The sequence below is a fragment of the Salvia hispanica genome, chromosome 5 (genome assembly GCF_023119035.1).
Source record: "Salvia hispanica cultivar TCC Black 2014 chromosome 5, UniMelb_Shisp_WGS_1.0, whole genome shotgun sequence".
Taxonomy (NCBI): Eukaryota; Viridiplantae; Streptophyta; class Magnoliopsida; order Lamiales; family Lamiaceae; genus Salvia; species Salvia hispanica.
In genome coordinates this window covers 30852614-30869418 of record NC_062969.1, presented here as the reverse complement: position 1 = coordinate 30869418, position 16805 = coordinate 30852614, and the positions used below count along the sequence as shown (strand labels likewise).

Below are 16805 nucleotides of genomic sequence, written 5' to 3'. Positions count from 1 at the left end.
TCTATTAGGATGAAATTAGATTTTTGTTGCAAATCTTAAATTTGTCCAGTATTTGATTTAGTGTTTCAATTTAAAAATTAAATCTAAAATCTCGATGTTATGCAAACAGAAGAAAATAAATTTGTTCGGATCCAAGTCCATTGTTTGGATAGAACAAAGGAATGCAACTCCACACTTTTAAAGCCTTCATTTCATATCGTATTTACAAACACCAGTTCGCCATCATAGTCGATAAGCATTGATATAAAAAACAATATCATCAAAATTCAATCTCCAACACAAGGGAAATGGATTCTAAAAAAGGGGGAACAACAAACTACAGAGACGAGGAAATCAAGAAAAAGAAAAACAAGCAAAAACTAGTAATGAAATAATTAGTACTAAAAATTATTCTTACAACTCACAAGAACCAAGTGCTAAAAAAGACTCTGGACTAACATAATCTATATACTCCTCGTTGGCATCAAATCAACAACCGCGCAAGCTGACCGAGCCTTTCCCTGTGCAACACGGCAACATTTCTACCGGAAGGCGAGAGCTCAAAATTTCTAAAACAAGTCTCCAAAATGTAACAGCGGGGCGAGTGAGAGTGAGCAGGATGGCTAAATCCCTCTCTATATAGTTTATAATGCTCCGTAGCCAGCTATATACGAGGAACTTATAGTTGGCTCGGCTCCTGATAATATGCAAACCTTACATAATTAGTAATGCCAAGGAAGTTATGCATAACCCTTCTGAGGACAAATCCTATTGTTTTGTCACATGTCAGCACGCATGTTAGATTTTGATATTACGTTACTTCAAGCAAACTAAACGTACACATGAAAAGAGATTTCTGCAGTTCCACTATCCTGGTGACAGATATATGGCAGTCACCAGAATAACAATCTAGCAAAGCACAAATACATATTTGAATGAGACTGAGTATATCAGAAAAATCTCTGATTAAATTGACAAGAATCTTACCAAACAGAAGTCAAAAAGGAGCCTCGAGTGGTTCATCCCAATTATTATCACTTCCATTAGAGGCATCTTCTGCATCTTCCTCCATTGAGAGCCTAATGTATTCCCGGTGAGCAAATCGATCCCACTCAGTCAAATTAGGGTTCTCGCGCTCCTGGCCAGTTTGAATAGTCGAGAAGAGGAATGAACATTTCAGTTCTTGGACCATATTTTAAATTGCAGCATGATATAAATACAATAGGAATTGAAAGTTTGCATTTTACCTGCCGAATTAGAAAAGGATCACGAGACTCGAAAGCCATAAACTTATTAAGGTTAAACAGGATATTGAAAACACTGCCAGAAAGTCTGCTTCCTTTTATATCTCGCAGTGTAAAATAGCTCTCATCCTGCGCGTCATAATTTGAATGTAATCAGATGTCATAAAATTCATACAGCTTCAAAGTTGGTGCTTGTATAAACATGAATAGTGAATAGATCACAAATAAACTTCCTCAGTTTATTGATCATCTTTAGATCTTTTTTTAAGGTGCCTCTCAGTAGCTTAATATCAGAATATTATTTAGAATTCCCGCCAGATTAAAATCCTAAAATGGTCTAGATTTTGTCCGAAGGTTATTCAAGTTGGGTGAATAAAGATACAATTCAGTGACTACTTTAGAATGGGAAAAAAGCATATGCATTTGAAGTTGTGAAGATGATACAGGAACTTTCAGTCTCCATTATGAATTTAGGCTAAGACGGACTTTTCAGCTAAGTTTTTAAATTTCAAAACAAAGAAAATGCAAAGCCACCAACTTTAATATATATAAAGCACAACAGAGATATGTAAGAAAAGTAAGTCATATACAATCTACAATAAAGATCACCTCTGGATGAACCATGTCCACAATTTGACACAATATATCTTCGAAAAGCACAGGCTCTTGGGCCATGCATTCCATTCTATGCAACTGCTCCTCGTAAAAGAATTGCATTTCATTCCTCGTTATAATTTCATTACCATCCAAATCTATGCACTTGAACCTGAAAAGGACTACATTATTGACTTGCATATAAAAGTTAAAGAAATCATCAACCAAATATATTGAGCTAAAAGAGAACACCTAACACATTAATGCCAAGTGTACTATCTGAGCATTTACAGAAGGTACTACTCATCACTAAGAAACATTTAAAACCTATCACAGAAACACTCAAATTCAGGATTTGCTCTCCGAGTCATTGATATTGAGCCCCTACAGGATTAACTATGAATGTATTGTGCTCGTTGGATGAAAAAGTATAATTACATCTTCCAGAATCCACTATTTAGATACTACCGAAATAAGTAAAATCTTTAGTTAGTTTCTTCGTGAAAGGGCTCAGTAGCACCCAAACTCACAACCCTGCAACCCACATGTATAAAGAACTCAAAAGATTCAGGCTCCATTTTCCTGATTATCCAGCCTTTAGCAACATGGAGGTCACACCGACAAAATCATACTCCCTCCGTCCCATTAGAAATGAAAAATTTGCTTTTCGGCAATTTTATGTAGTGATGTTTAGTGAGATAGTGAGGAGAGAGTAAAGTAAGAGGGTGAAAAAGTAGAGATGATGTTGTTCCCAATTTAGGAAACGTTTCATTTTTAATGGGACAATCCAAAAAGGAAAATGTTTCATTTTTAATAGGACAGAGGTTGTACATGATATAATAGAAAGAACCCAACAAACATTCAAGGATATTTTATTGTGCTGACTTGTTTTTTATTTGACAGCTTAGATCTTGTGCATACCAATACTCAAGACTAAGGTCAGATGATTTATCCTCCTCTGACAATATGAAGTAGACGAAATCTTCATATCCCATCTTTCCTTCAACCTTACTGGTGAACTTTCTCGGAACCTTGCAAATTCAAGCAACAATGCTTAAAAAGATACTCAAGACATAAAAAATGGATCAAATGTTCCAATGCATGCAACCCAACTCATCTCGAATAGTAAGAAGAATGAGGGAACAGCAAACCTGGGAAAATATTCTATCAACAATCCTGTAGGTAAGTGCATGGTTACCATATCTGATGAGGTTTTCTTTGTCGATCAAAAAATCATGATCCGAGTCCAGTTCCCAGAACTTGCAGTATATCACATAAAAATGCTCATATGAGAAGTACCTGAAGAAATGGGAACAGAATGTGGTAGCAAATATACACTAGTAATATGCAAAATAGTGGACACCAAAGCAACTACAATGCCCCTAGTCCAATATACATGCTTGATAGAAATGATATATAATGTTACAAATGATAATACATGTACAATGACTACAATCTAATGATAGTCTTGAACATCCATAAGTTACCTTTTATTCACTTTTCAAAGAACAAGAAGAAGATCATCATGATTCATTACCAAACAGATGGACAAGAAAAATATAAGTCATATGAAAAAATAAGATACTCTTTAATTACCTCAAGACTTTATTGATATCCTCTTCTTCATCTGCATGCTGCATTGCGGCAATCAAGTTTGAGCGTCTCAGCTCTTTTAGTGTAAGACGACTATTACCCGCTCTATTCACATAGTAAAATATTCTGTATATTACAGTTTCAGCTGTAAATAGATGAAAAGGGATGTTACTTAATATCAGTCCAAAAAGTATGAACTTCTAGCAAGTAGATAGACATTGAAGTACTGCTGGAGAATCATTAAAATTCCATGCCCTAGAAATCATATATGTTCCGTTCAAGCAAATGTTGAAAACAAGATGAGAAGACCACTAAACAAAATTCAATAAGCTACTTTTAGAACATCTGTTCAGGGGAAGAGGAAAAGAAAAGGTACACAATATATTACTCCCTCCGTCCCAAGGAAGATGACCCCTTCCTTGGGCAGCACGGGAATTTATGCAACTTTATTTTGTGTGTGAAGTGGAGAGTAAAGTAAGATAAGAGGGAATAAAGTAGTGATAAATGTGTTTCCATTTTTAGTAATGGGTCATCTTAGTTGGGACACACCAAAAAGGAAAGTGGGTCATCTTCAGTGGGACCCAGGGAGTAGTAAAACTTTATAGAACTTTCAACTAGATAAAAAAATTGTTGAAATCTCTCAAATCTTGCCCCACATCGACTTGGTGATGATCCCATCTCCTCTATATAAGTGTGGATAACTCTCTCCCTGCCCGGGTGAGTGGCCCATTTCTAATAAGAATAAAGTTACCCAACAAGGTTAAACCAAAATTCATACAAAAAGAGAACAATGATTCTAGAACCTGTAGCATTTGTCACATAGATCTAACAAGACATAGTGTTACTGCTATCTAGACCTTCATGCTCATATTAGTAAAAGTGATCAAACAAACTAAGAAAAGGCGGACCCTAGTAGAAGGTTTAGATAAGATCTGTCCATCAGGTAAATGTGCTTGATACTAACATAATATTGTTGAGCTAACAGCCAACAGAGGCCAAACAGTGTCCAGTACATTAAATTGAGCAACAGTGATTTAAAACAAAAAAAGATATTGATTTGTAGTGCAAATCAGTAAATTTAAGAGCAGAAGCAAGCAATAGGAAATCGTATTCAAGGATCTAGCACAAATAAGAACTTTTGGAAAAATGGAAATGACAAGTAATTATAACCAATATGATTCAATAACAATAAATGAGTGCAAAATCGAGAGATGGCATACCATATCTTTCTTGAAATTCAGGCGTACCCTGTAGGAATTCCAACCCAGGATGAGTGGTTAAAAGTTCTCGAAGAACAGGTTTAAAGTCATCCTATTACAAGGTAATAACATTACCAACACATACCGAAGCTGTTAATAACTAGCTGACTCAATTTATGCACTAAAGATTTAAAAATACTAAGAAATTTGTTCAACCTGGACCAAGTGCCTGTTCTCTGGCTGCTTCAAGATTGTAAATAACTGTGTTGCCAGATCCTTGGTTAACATTCTATTAATCCAATAATCAACAAATGCATCTCTGTTTGGACAAATAAGCCCCAGGTGAGAGTTCTTACTTCTTACATCAAATGACAACAAGAGAAATAGAATCATCAATCATCTTACTGTCCAGAAGTGTAATGATGAACAAGTTTCCACTAGAAAACGTTGCCACTTGCTGGTAATTACAAACTTAACGTTTAAGCTCAAGAAGAGGGTAATTTCACATGGAAGTGACATATTTTTGGCTTTTGCATTTCTTTTCTTGCACTACTAATACTAAATATAAATCCAAGCATCTTTTTCATTTCTTTTTTTTTTGGTGGGGGGGGGGGGGAGGGAGTAAGTGGGGGTAGCTTGTTGGTTGTTAGCAGATTTATCAGGATCTCTTTAGTTATTACGTGGTATTTTGTACTGCCTCTATAAATGATTCAAATCATTCCTTTTTTGGAAGTCCCAAGCTAAGTGAGTCATTTCCTTTTATGGCACTCACTCTCTTACTTTTTCCCCTCTACATTTTTATCTATGTTACTTTATCTCACCACTTAACTAACAAAACTCCACTTTCTTGAAACCAGTGCCAAAAAAGTAATGCTACACTTATAGACTTTGAAGCTTACTTGGTTTCTAAGATAATCTAAGAGTGGAGGAACATAGTGAACCAATCATTTAAAACAAATGAAAAGGATAAGGCTTTCTTTTACGATTGTGTATACCAAACTTAATTTTTCACTATGGCAATTCCCTTATATATTGGTTCAACAATTGCTACAATATTTTAATTGATTATTAAAAGTAAACACAATATATACATGCTAATAATCAGAGAAAGGAAAACAAAGCACATTTCATGTGTTACAAGTCATGGTACATGACAAAGCACATCTCCACAATGTAATGTTTACCTCATCCTACCAAATAACAATCCAAGATAAATGATGGACCCAACATAAAAAAAATTTCCAAAAATAAGACGACAGTAGATTTAGTAACAAGAAGGGCATGCCAAAAACCATATATGAAATGCACAAGATACGGGCATGGAAGGTACCAAAAACATGAAAACATGATGACTTTATAGATACTGAAACTAAACAGTCAGATTATGGATCAACAAGTGGACACATGAAATGTGTTACATTAGTTCCGCTACAGCTGAAACTCACATCAATCCTTTGGAGTAGTTCAAGCATTACTAATTCTAATACTCCCTCCGTCCCATTAAATGTGAAGCCTTTGCCTTTTCGGCACGAGATTTAAGTAGTGTTGTTTTGTGAGTTAAGTGGAGAGAGAATAAAGTAATAAAGAGAAAAAAGTAGAGATGATATAGTTTCCATTTTAGGAAATGTATCACTTTTAGTGTGATCAACCAAAAAGAAAAACATGTAATTTTTAATGGGATGGAGGGATAGTTCAACGACTAATTAGTATGTAGCATTACACATAGTTTAACTAATAATAAGTAATATCCTTCGGGTGAACTTACTTCTTAACCATGGAGCATTACAAGATATATTTTCAGCAGTTTAATGACTAATGAGTAATAGCTGGACTCTAGAGGTCACAGAAAGATGGACAAAAGGGGAAATACTTCATTACATTACCTGGTCACAATTCCAGCACCCTCAGTATCAATCTTTTTAAACAGTACAGAAGAAAAGAAAGACGGGAGCTTGCAAATTTCCTTCGTCACTGGTTTAAATTCTGAAAATCCATCAAATTTACAACTTATTAGTACACATTGAACAAGTGAACATTCTAAAACTACATCACATGCACAATTAGCAAATTTCACCATGTATTTGCAGTCCATCCACATGACCATAAAAAAATTGGTTGATTCTAAACAAGCACCGCTCTTTCATTTCATTAGGTGGTGGCCGGCCATTTTGGAAGTAAAACTGCATAATCACAAATTTTATCAAATGAACTATACTTCACTCACTTCCCAGAAAGAGGGGGACTGTAGGATTCTAAAACAAAAACTTGGAACCAGAATAACAACACATCAACTAATTTAACCTGAGGTATAAGCTCTTTCACAGGCTCATTCACCGATTTCAAGCCTAAGGCAGAAGGACCTGCCCTCTTGATGATTCGAGGAGAGCCTGAACTCCTTGGTGAGAGTGGTGGTGTACTACCTGAAGGAAACATAGAAGGCAATGTATTGCTAGCTGCAGTATTTGTGCTTGCTGTTCCAGAAGCATTCAATGGGCCACCTCCCTTATTATTAAGCAACGATTTTACCTGTATATTATACATGAGGATAAATGTAAATACATCTGATTCCTTTATCAACATTAACAAAGCTTAAACCTAAAATTCTGGGCAGTTTTGAGGTAAAATGTAACCAAATAAATTGATGCCACCAGCACTTGGAAATTCTGAAGAACTGAAAAGACATACTAGAACATTCATCCCAATTTTTTGATTCCATATCCAAATGAAGAACTTCTGCAAAGTCATTCCAGTTAGTGACACTGCCAACTCTCAATCAATACGGGTATCAGAAATAGTGCAGGAATACCGTTGGCATTTGTATCTACTTTAAGGACTTAAGTGTAAATGTAAATTCCAGATATACCCCAAGGGTTTTTTAGTGTATATTCAATTTTCGGCTCAAAACAATTTGGTATCAAAGCATCAGCTGCTGGAAAATGGCAGGAATAGATCAGGAGGCAACGTTTGGTGAAGGAGTGCCTCCCGCAGGAGAGTACACTGCTGCCAGGGTAATTGATGTGGCTTGTATGGCAAAAAGGATCGATTTGTCCAAAGGAAGTATGTGCTAGACTTTCTCAAGGAGACAAGTATGTTGGGTTGCAAGCCTGTGAATACTCGCACTTATTGATCAGAAGTTAAAACTGAGTGCAGAGGAAGAGGAAACCAAGTTGGGTCGACAAGGAAAGATTGCCAAATATTAGCGGGTCAATTAATATATGACTCAGTCACTCAACAAACATATCATTTGTTGTGGCCTTGTGGGCATGGTGAGCTACTACATGCATGATCTTGGGAAAGGTGAAGGTCACAGCCACAGTTTACCAGATTCTGATTTTTGGAAGAATGGACACTTGAACATCAAGGTCTACTGTGATTCAGACTGGATGAGCTTATGACAAGAAGAGAAAAAAAAATCGGTCGTTGTTCATTCCACAACCGAAGCAGAGCATGGCACTGTCCATTGTAGAGATTATCTCTGCTTGAGATCCATGTTGGTGGAGCTCAAGATGGACCAAGGGCTCAGATGAAGTTGTGGTGTAATTCATCTGATAACAAGTCGGCAATCAGTATCACGAACAACCTCATGCAACATGGCAGAACCAAGCTGTGGAGCTCGATGGGTTCCATCAGTTGAACGACGAACTACTGAAGTTAGGACATGTAGCCACTAGTGGCCGATGTCTCACTAAGGGGCATAGTTCATTAGACTTGCAATTTGTATCTAGTTTAGGAACTTAATTGTGAAATGTAAATTATAGATATAGCCCGAGGGGTCTAGAGTAAATATTCAATTTTAAGCTGAAAACAACTAATACAACTTCATAGAGTAAGAACAGACAAAAACTTTTATTTTTTCTTCACATAGGAAAATTTAATCAAGTCAAATTATTCCCATGTTTTGTCAACTCGAAGAATACTACAAACCCCTAGGGGAGACAGACCGATAATTTGACAAGAAAATAGCTGCATTACCAAACTATAAGAGCATTGGAACATAGCTTGAGAATAATGTGTACATCTCAACCTACACCTGCCAAGCAACAATGCATATGAATGTTTTAGCAGGAATATCTGCTAATGAAAAGCAAAATCTAATCTATTCCAGATCCAACATCTCATATCAAGGCTGAACACTATTGTCCTATTATATGCTCATTACGAATCATGGAATCTCTTGCTCTTATGTAAATGAAGAGCAACAACTGATTTGAAATGTTAAATACTCCCTACTTCCCATGCTACTTGAACATTTCATTTTCGGACTGTCCCAAACTATTTACACTATTTCTATTTAAAGTAAACATTATGGTATTTAATTAAAATATTAGAGTTAATTAAGTGTTCCCTTATTAAGTATTGCTTTATTACACTTAAAGTTCTAATTTAATTACACTACTTACTCATGTTCAAATTTACGTTGTTAAATGAAAAGTGTGAGTAGCATTGGACAGAGGGAGTAACTCATAATAAGTTTATCCAGCATACCCAATCTACATAGGAATGCAGGCACATCCTTTCTAATACCAAGTAACAACTAGTAAAATTTACTGCTCTGAATGTGAAAGAAATCTACTCCCATGGACTTCCCAGGGTCATGAAAACATCAAAGGACAAAACTGTTCACATAAAAAATGGTTAGTAATTTGGTATTTGAAATTCTAAAGGGTTGCAGATTGATCACATGTGCTTTAGATGGACTAAAGTCCAAAAATTGGTCCCTTACATTTGCTCAAAAAACCTTTTTCGGGTCCTACACATATAGTATGTTAGAGCCTTTGGTCCTAAACAATATATTTGGTCAATATTTAACGGTTCTGTAAACAATTAACGGTCAATCGCATTTTCAAGCCCAAAATTGGTATCATACATTTGCACAATAAACCTATTTGGTCCTGCACATTTTAAGTGAGTTAGCGTTTGGTCCAAGACAATATGTTTTGGTCCATATTTAACTCATCAATCAGGTCAAAACACTTTTGACTGTTAATATTTTACGAATCTGTTAAATATGGACCAAACATATTGTGTAGGACCAAAAGCTAACGCTCTTAATGTGTAGGACCAAAAAGTTTTTTTGAGAAAATGTACGGGACCAATGCTAGACTTTAGTGTTTAGATATGACCTGCAACTGATGAAAGTTTGACTTATGATGTTAGAAATTGCATTGTTGAAGAAAAGGGTTTTGAAAGTCCAATTTGTATGAACAATTAGTTCTTAAAATCCAACACACAGTAACAGAATCAAAGGGTTTTATTGAAAATCCAATTAGTCTGAAAGTTCCAAAAATGTGGCAACACTCTCAATTTATCTAAATATGAACATACCAGCCCAAATTATGTAATGTAAACTAAATGTATGGCAGAAAATTGTCACAATATGGAAAATATGAAGATAGAACACTACTCTCTCCGTCCCTGAAAAGTATGAACTTTTTCCTTATTAGTGTGTCCCTAAAAAGTATGAACTTTCTGTCTAATTTTGAAACAGTTAAGCAACACATTACCCCCTACACATCATTTTATTTACAATAAATACCATTACACTCACTACTAATGATGTGGAGACCAATCTCTACTAACACTTCTTACATTACCCTTTATCTCCTCTCTCTTATTTTACCAATTATACATTAAAATCCGTGCTGAACAAAATATTCATACTTTTGAAGGACGGAGGGATTATTACACACTTGCACTGTTCAAGTAGAAAATACCACAAATTATAATGAAATTGAATTAGGCTAGCATGACTTCTTCAACCAAAATGCAAATGATGACATGCACATGGTTTACATAGCCAAAATACATTGGATTTTCCATGTAAAAAAAGAGTCATTGCAATTGAACACCTAGAATCTCACCTATCTCACTTTATTTAATTCTGTAGTGTCCTAAGAATGAATGCATCTTGCTCATAAATAATTAATGGTTCCACTACACTGATTATCAGATGATTGATTATGCAAATGAGCAAGAGCAGGTGCCGTCACATGAAGCTTCTATTGATACATAAAAGCAGAAAACAAAACAGAACAGCTATAACATTACAAAAGCACTGATCCGCATATGATCAAATAGAAAGGCCGCAATGCTGGTAGTCAAAAGTTATGTTCAGTTCTGTAACTATTATCCATGCAATACCAATATATACTAATCCCCAATCCCAGCTTAGATTACACATTTCTTTTTCGCACTTGTTTCGGGAAAATGATATTAATAAATAGTTAAAGTGGAGAGAAAGTAAAGTTAAAGAGAAAACAATGTAGAAGAGACTCTCTATATTATTCTGTGTCTTTCTTTACTTTCTTTCTTCTTTAACTATTTCTTATCATTTTTCCCAAAACACGTGCAAAAAAGAAACGTGGGATGGAGGGAGTATCACTTATCCAACTTCATTTCCATAAGGGCTCTTAACACCTTAAACAACCATCTTGTACACATTAAGACGGAAATCCCTATCATCTGTTAAATGGTTTACAGTAGCTGCATTTATTTTTGTTTATTATGATTTTGATATAATTTACAAAGCATACGATTCTAAACCAAGCACAAACTACAAGCAAAAAGATGGAATGAAAAATCAATTACCAAGGAATTTGTTTCAGGAAGCGAAAGCCACTGATCAAAGAGCTTTTCGGCAACATAGGGATTGGTTTTAATTGCCAACGGCGACACATCCTGAATTTGCAATAGTTCAGCATCGAGGCACGTGATATCTCCATTAAAATCCAAATCCATCTCTATTTCCTCAAAAAATATACAACTCGCAACCACCAGATCTTTGTTGAACCATCAACCAGGAAGACAGCCCAAATTCCGTCGCCCGCGGATCTTAATCAATTCAGAAATCGGCAAATAAAACATAAAAAATAGATTAGGAATCGGTATCTGTGTAGCGCGGGAAAGAAAGCCCTAGAATGAATTGATAACAGAGATCTGAATAGAGATTGCAATTCATTTGCAGTTGGAAATATCGAGCAAGTGAATACAGTGAATATATAAATTATTATTTAGTTAGATTGTTAAATTACAGATTCATGTTGTTACTTTAATTGGGGAGCACTAGGGAGTGCCCATGATTGCTAATAAAGTACTCCCTCCGTTTTATAATAGTAGAGTTATTTTTGTCATTTTAGTCTATTTTATAGTAGTGAATTTATTTATCTTTTTCAGTAAAAGTCAACACATTTTTTCTCACTTACTTAACTCTCTCTTACTTTCTCTCTTCATCTTTCTACCCTTTTCATTTCCTACTTTACTCTTTCTTTACTTAGCTCACTTAACACAATTTTTCTTAAGCCTCGTGCTAAAAAGAAATGTTTCCACTACTATGTTACGGATGAAGTACATCTTATTTCAGCCCTTGGATCTTACAATAGATAGTTGTGATTGATTTCCTAAAACAGTATATGGATTGCATTTTTGTGTTGTAAATATTACTTATTACTCTCTCCGTCTCCCATTAAGAGTCACACTTTGACCGGACACGGATTTTAAGAAATATAAAAAAAAGTTGGTTTGAAAAAGTTAGTGAAATGTGGAACCCATTTTTTTATATTGATTTTATAATAAAATGTGAGTGAATTGAGTTAGTGGAATATGAGACCTACTTACCATTTATGGTAAAAATGAAGTATAACTCTTAATTGGGGACGGATCGAAATAGAAAAGTGTGACTCTGAGTACAGGGATAGTTTTGTCAGTTTAAGATTTAATTATCCCTTTAATTCAGACATGGAAACGAGTTGGGTCTCTCTCTCCCCACTCCCTCCATTACTATCCCCACCAACGCAAATCAACACCAATTCCCAACCGATATGAGCAACGAAAAACCCTAGGCGTCGATTTCATCCTATTTTGCTGAGGACGATGAGTCTGAGAGTTTAGGCGACTGGTTTCGAAGGTTGTTTTGGTTGTTTGTCGGCGACGGGAGGTGTGCATTTTAGCCATCGCGATTTCGCCATCTATTTTGAAGGAATTTTGGACGAATTAAGGTGAAACGGTTCGTCTATTCTTTTCGATTACAATTTTGTGTCGTGTTTACTGTAGAAGAAGCGCAATTGTACGGCTTTTGCACTATTTCAGGCACATTTATTTGATGTTTTCATTCTGAGTTGGTTTTGGTTTATGTTCTCAAATATGCATTTTAAGAGATCACCACACCATCAAAACCTTAATTCTAAGTTGTATGTTGCAACTTTTATCAAGCATTTGTTGCTGATTTGAGATGGCGATTGATTTATCTCATGTATGTTGCTATGTTCTTGTTAATTGATTGATTTTGTGTTCTGATTCCGGATTATATAATTCAGATTTGCATGTTTTATAGTAATTAATTGCATTCTAGTGCTTTAATTGTAGCTTGTTTGGAAGTTCATATAAAATGAGATCTATATCCTACTTGATGTTTTGAGTGACATTTGCACTTCTTGAAGCAGATTATTGCATACGACAACTTCCTTTTATTGCTTCTTTGTGAAGTCGAGTAAGATATGGTTTGTGATCCTGTATATGTATTCTTGGTATAATGAATTTGTTTGGGCATGTTGTAAAATGTTATCTTGTGTACCGGAGATTTGTATGTTTTATAGTAATTAATTGCATTATCGTGCTATGATTGTTGCTTGTTTTGGATTTTATATGAAATGAGATCAATGTTGAATATTAAAAAGAATTATGCACTGGAATTTGAATATTGGACTTGTTTTGTTTGCAGTAAAGCTTAATTTCAGGATTATTATTTCCAATAAACATTTATTGAACAATAGTTGCTTTTTTATAATATCCATCAGATTATGCACTTCTTTTACTAACTGACTGCATACTAGACCATTCGTGATTATTTCACTTTTATTTTCTTTGAAAAAACGTCGCATGTTTTATGATCATCTATTGCATACTAATGCATTGTATATTGCATTTGTTTTATGTTTCTGTTGTAGTTGTATTATGGGGTGAAAATAAAGGCCACGACTGAGCCGGAAGAGGAACATGATATCCATTATGAAGACGAGAGGTATTTTGTAAACATACTTGAGCAGCCAGTGTGCCACCTATGGACACATGTTGGCCAAAGCGAAAACTAAGGTGGTTCCCATGAAGTGGCGAACTAAAAACAATAGCGCCGACTGTATATTGTTTAGAATGAGGTACATGGAAACCTATATAGGGACCAAACTTGCAGATTGTAATTGTGATCTTACAAGTAAGATCTCAAAGGCGTTCCAACTACTATGTGCGAAGTTCGGTTCACAATAGTTTACTACAGCGATAACACGGTCGTTGATACCATGATGAGTATAACCTCCATGCACTTTGAGGAGGGGCTAATGAAGGACCTATTGAGGTGGATAAGATGGTCTCGAAGTATGGAAATGTGTTGTATTAGAAGAATAAACTGTATTTTATTATTTTTTGGCATTAGAAAATATGGAAGGATTGATTTTGGTTATCCCAGGCATACTTCTACCATGTTAATCGAAAACCTGTCATTTCTAATTTTAGGTACTTCAATTCATATGAGTATGCTTTTTAGATTATGTTAGTAGCTAACTAGAGACTATGTTTTCCCTTTTCTCGACCACAATTCCTAGCAATCCATCAATGCGAGCATAACCATCATAAAAAGCAACCCCCTCATCTAAGATTGTCAGGGCATTCCGGTACACAACTCACTTGGTCGCATGTGAAATAAATAAAATTAGCATTTGAAGGTCACAAATATTGCATTTTAAAATAAACATGAATGCTTTATACTGAAGTAAAACACATCAGGTAAAAAATAATGTCGAGGATTATTAATTCGGGAACACATGGATACAATTACAGGTTCATATGAATGCAATATGTAAGACACCGTACCATCTATATAACTAATATAGATCGTTGAATCGGAACCAGAGACAAAGATATGCAATTTCAGGTTCATAGAAAATCAATAATGAATACACAACAACACAATCCGAGATTGATTAACTATATCATGAACCACAACGTATGAACTAAGAAATAAAAATAAACAATGCAATTCCAGATTCATTGAAAATGCAATACCTATTACACAAACAAGCAATCTGGGATTGATGAACGGTATCACGAACCATAACTTATGAACACTAAAACAAAAAGTAACAATGCAATTCAAAGTTCATTAAAATGCGATAACGAATACAAAACCAAGCAAACTAGGATTGATAAACGGTATTACGAACCACAACTTATGAACGCTGAAATAAAAGGAAATAAACAATACGATAATCACATTGCTTTAATAGAACATCGATTCACAACTTCACGATTCATGGGTTTAATTAAAAGATTATGGCTACAAAATTTCGTCTTCAAAGTTAAGTCAAATTACAATGTAAAACAAAACAAAAATCATGGAGTAACAAAAATTAACGATTGAAAAATTTCTCACCCTCGGCGATTTAACTCATCTCCATGACAGCTGGGAACATCAATCTCCATTGATCGATGGTTTCTATTTTGTAAACAACGTAAGCAAGTTCAACCTTAATTGATATCGAATTGCATCAAATATTAGGAAATTAAGTGCCTTGCGGTTTGGAGAAAACTGTGTAACATATTATCAAGAATAATATAAAATTGAATCAAATATCATGGAAAGATAAGTGCCTTGCGGTTTGGAGAAAACTGTGTAAAATATGCATACCAACAATACCCTTATGCGATTTTTAATTGTACTTTTTTATTTAAATCGGCATGCGACGTGGCAATTTTCTCATATCTAAAGGCTATTAATAGAAGTATGTTGTTAATTAATATTTAGTTAGCATATTAGTACACCTCAACTTTAATAGCCTCTCATCTTATAATAAATTACTTCTAATATACTACATTTTTTATTTTGATAATTGAATGAAAATATTTTGTGCGACTTTTAAAGTCCATTTGTATAAATAGTCAGGGTATTTATATCTACAAAATTTTCATCATTGTTTCAATTTAGTATAAAAAAATTTAAGTGTACATATTTTATACACAAGTTCAATTAATATTCCAAATTGATATATTTAATCAAATCTCTCTAACATTGTTACTTTTCTTTTTTTTATCATCATATTCATATTGTAGGGCATAATTTGGGAGCGAATATATAGATGTATCCTGCTCCGACATCGTTTGTTTTTCGTGCAACATATCACATACTTATCGAAACTTTTGGGGGAAAGGATTATCTATTTGGTCCAGATGAATTGAAATCTGCACTTGTTGATTCATTCTTAGTGAGAAAATCTGCAGTGCAAGTGTAGAGGGTGGGAGGTTGTAGCACAAGAACTCTTAGATAGATCAACATTCAACTGATTTCAATTATCAAGTTCTTGAACTTGTAATAGAGGGACATTCACTTGTATTCGGTATGTATATGTATAGATGTATTGTTGTAATTTTGAATAGTATTTATTAGAGTTTCACTTGTTTAAGTAACATTCATTTGCTTGGATACAAAATAATTTGGTCATATCTGAAGCCGAAGCTAATATTTCTATACCTGCTTCTTCGTAAACATATGGTTTTGTTTGTATTTAATACTCCTATGTACTCCCTCTATCCCGACTAAGAGGACATATTTCTTAGTCGACAAGGGATTTTATGAGTTGTTGGTTAATGTGGTTGAATGCAAAGTGAAAGAGGTGAGTGTAAGTATTAAATGAAGAAAGAAAGTGATTTGAATATTTAATGAGAGATATAAAAAAAGTGGTTGAGTGTATTAGTTAGAAAGAGAATGTTACGAAAATTAAAAATGTGTCATCTTAGTTGGGACAAACTAAAAGGGAAAGTGTGTAGTCTCAGTTGGGACGGATGCAATAATCATATTTGTTGTGTTTTTTTTTTGTTGTACCAAACACGCTTTTGGTGGAATCCGACTAATCTTGCTCGATCGAGTTTGCGGATTATGGCCGAATGTCTTCCAATGGGTGGCGAGATTTGAACCTGTGCCCTTAAGGTCACCGAAGCTCCGCGCTGTCAACTGCGCTGCGACCCGTTGGTTGTGTTTTATTAGTTGTAGGATATAGACACTTTCAGAATATGGATCTCAATTTGCTGTTTGAGATTAAATTCAATGACCTTTCTAAATTTGGGATTAAATTCGCAGAATATGGGATCGAGGCATGCGGGATTTTCGGAATAAGAACTTTTAGCTTTATATTTTTTTCTCTTCTTTTTTAGT

At 34.8% G+C, this 16805-nt stretch overlaps 1 protein-coding gene and 1 long non-coding RNA gene across 6 annotated transcripts; one reads left to right on the top strand and one right to left on the bottom strand.

Annotated features, from left to right (window-relative positions):
• Positions 1-238: 238 nt before the first annotated feature.
• On the bottom strand, positions 239-11604 carry LOC125188755 (serine/threonine protein phosphatase 2A regulatory subunit B''beta-like). 5 transcript variants are annotated; one of them, XM_048085800.1, is made up of 13 exons: positions 11198-11604; positions 6911-7135; positions 6684-6789; positions 6493-6592; positions 4826-4928; positions 4631-4721; positions 3414-3555; positions 2969-3116; positions 2739-2848; positions 1833-1989; positions 1227-1352; positions 967-1117; positions 239-747 (listed from the first exon to the last, which is right to left on the bottom strand). In XM_048085800.1, exons 1-12 carry the CDS (start codon positions 11345-11347, stop codon positions 977-979), a joined length of 1599 nt encoding a protein of 532 aa, XP_047941757.1. In that variant the 5' UTR covers positions 11348-11604; the 3' UTR covers positions 239-747; positions 967-976. The 5 variants fall into 5 exon arrangements, with proteins under 5 accessions (XP_047941757.1, XP_047941759.1, XP_047941756.1 ...); XM_048085802.1 differs by having other exon boundaries at positions 239-676; positions 4631-4658; XM_048085799.1 differs by having other exon boundaries at positions 239-676; positions 11198-11603.
• A 748-nt stretch (positions 11605-12352) lies between these two features.
• LOC125187088 lies at positions 12353-14107 on the top strand. Its single transcript, XR_007170561.1, has 2 exons — positions 12353-12603; positions 13552-14107. It is a non-coding gene; the product is annotated as an uncharacterized LOC125187088 (long non-coding RNA).
• The last annotated feature ends 2698 nt before the right edge of the window (positions 14108-16805 follow it).

Bases quoted from the DNA above. Each gene is read 5' to 3' on its own strand.
- LOC125188755 (XM_048085800.1), bottom strand. From the start codon at position 11,347: ATGGATTTGGATTTTAATGGAGATATCACGTGCCTCGATGCTGAACTA. The intron at 4,722-4,825 runs GTTGAACAAATT...ACCTTGTAATAG, and splicing joins AGAACAGGCACTTGGTCCAG to GATGACTTTAAACCTGTTCT. The intron at 3,117-3,413 runs GTAATTAAAGAG...CCATTTCTTCAG, and splicing joins GATATCAATAAAGTCTTGAG to GTACTTCTCATATGAGCATT.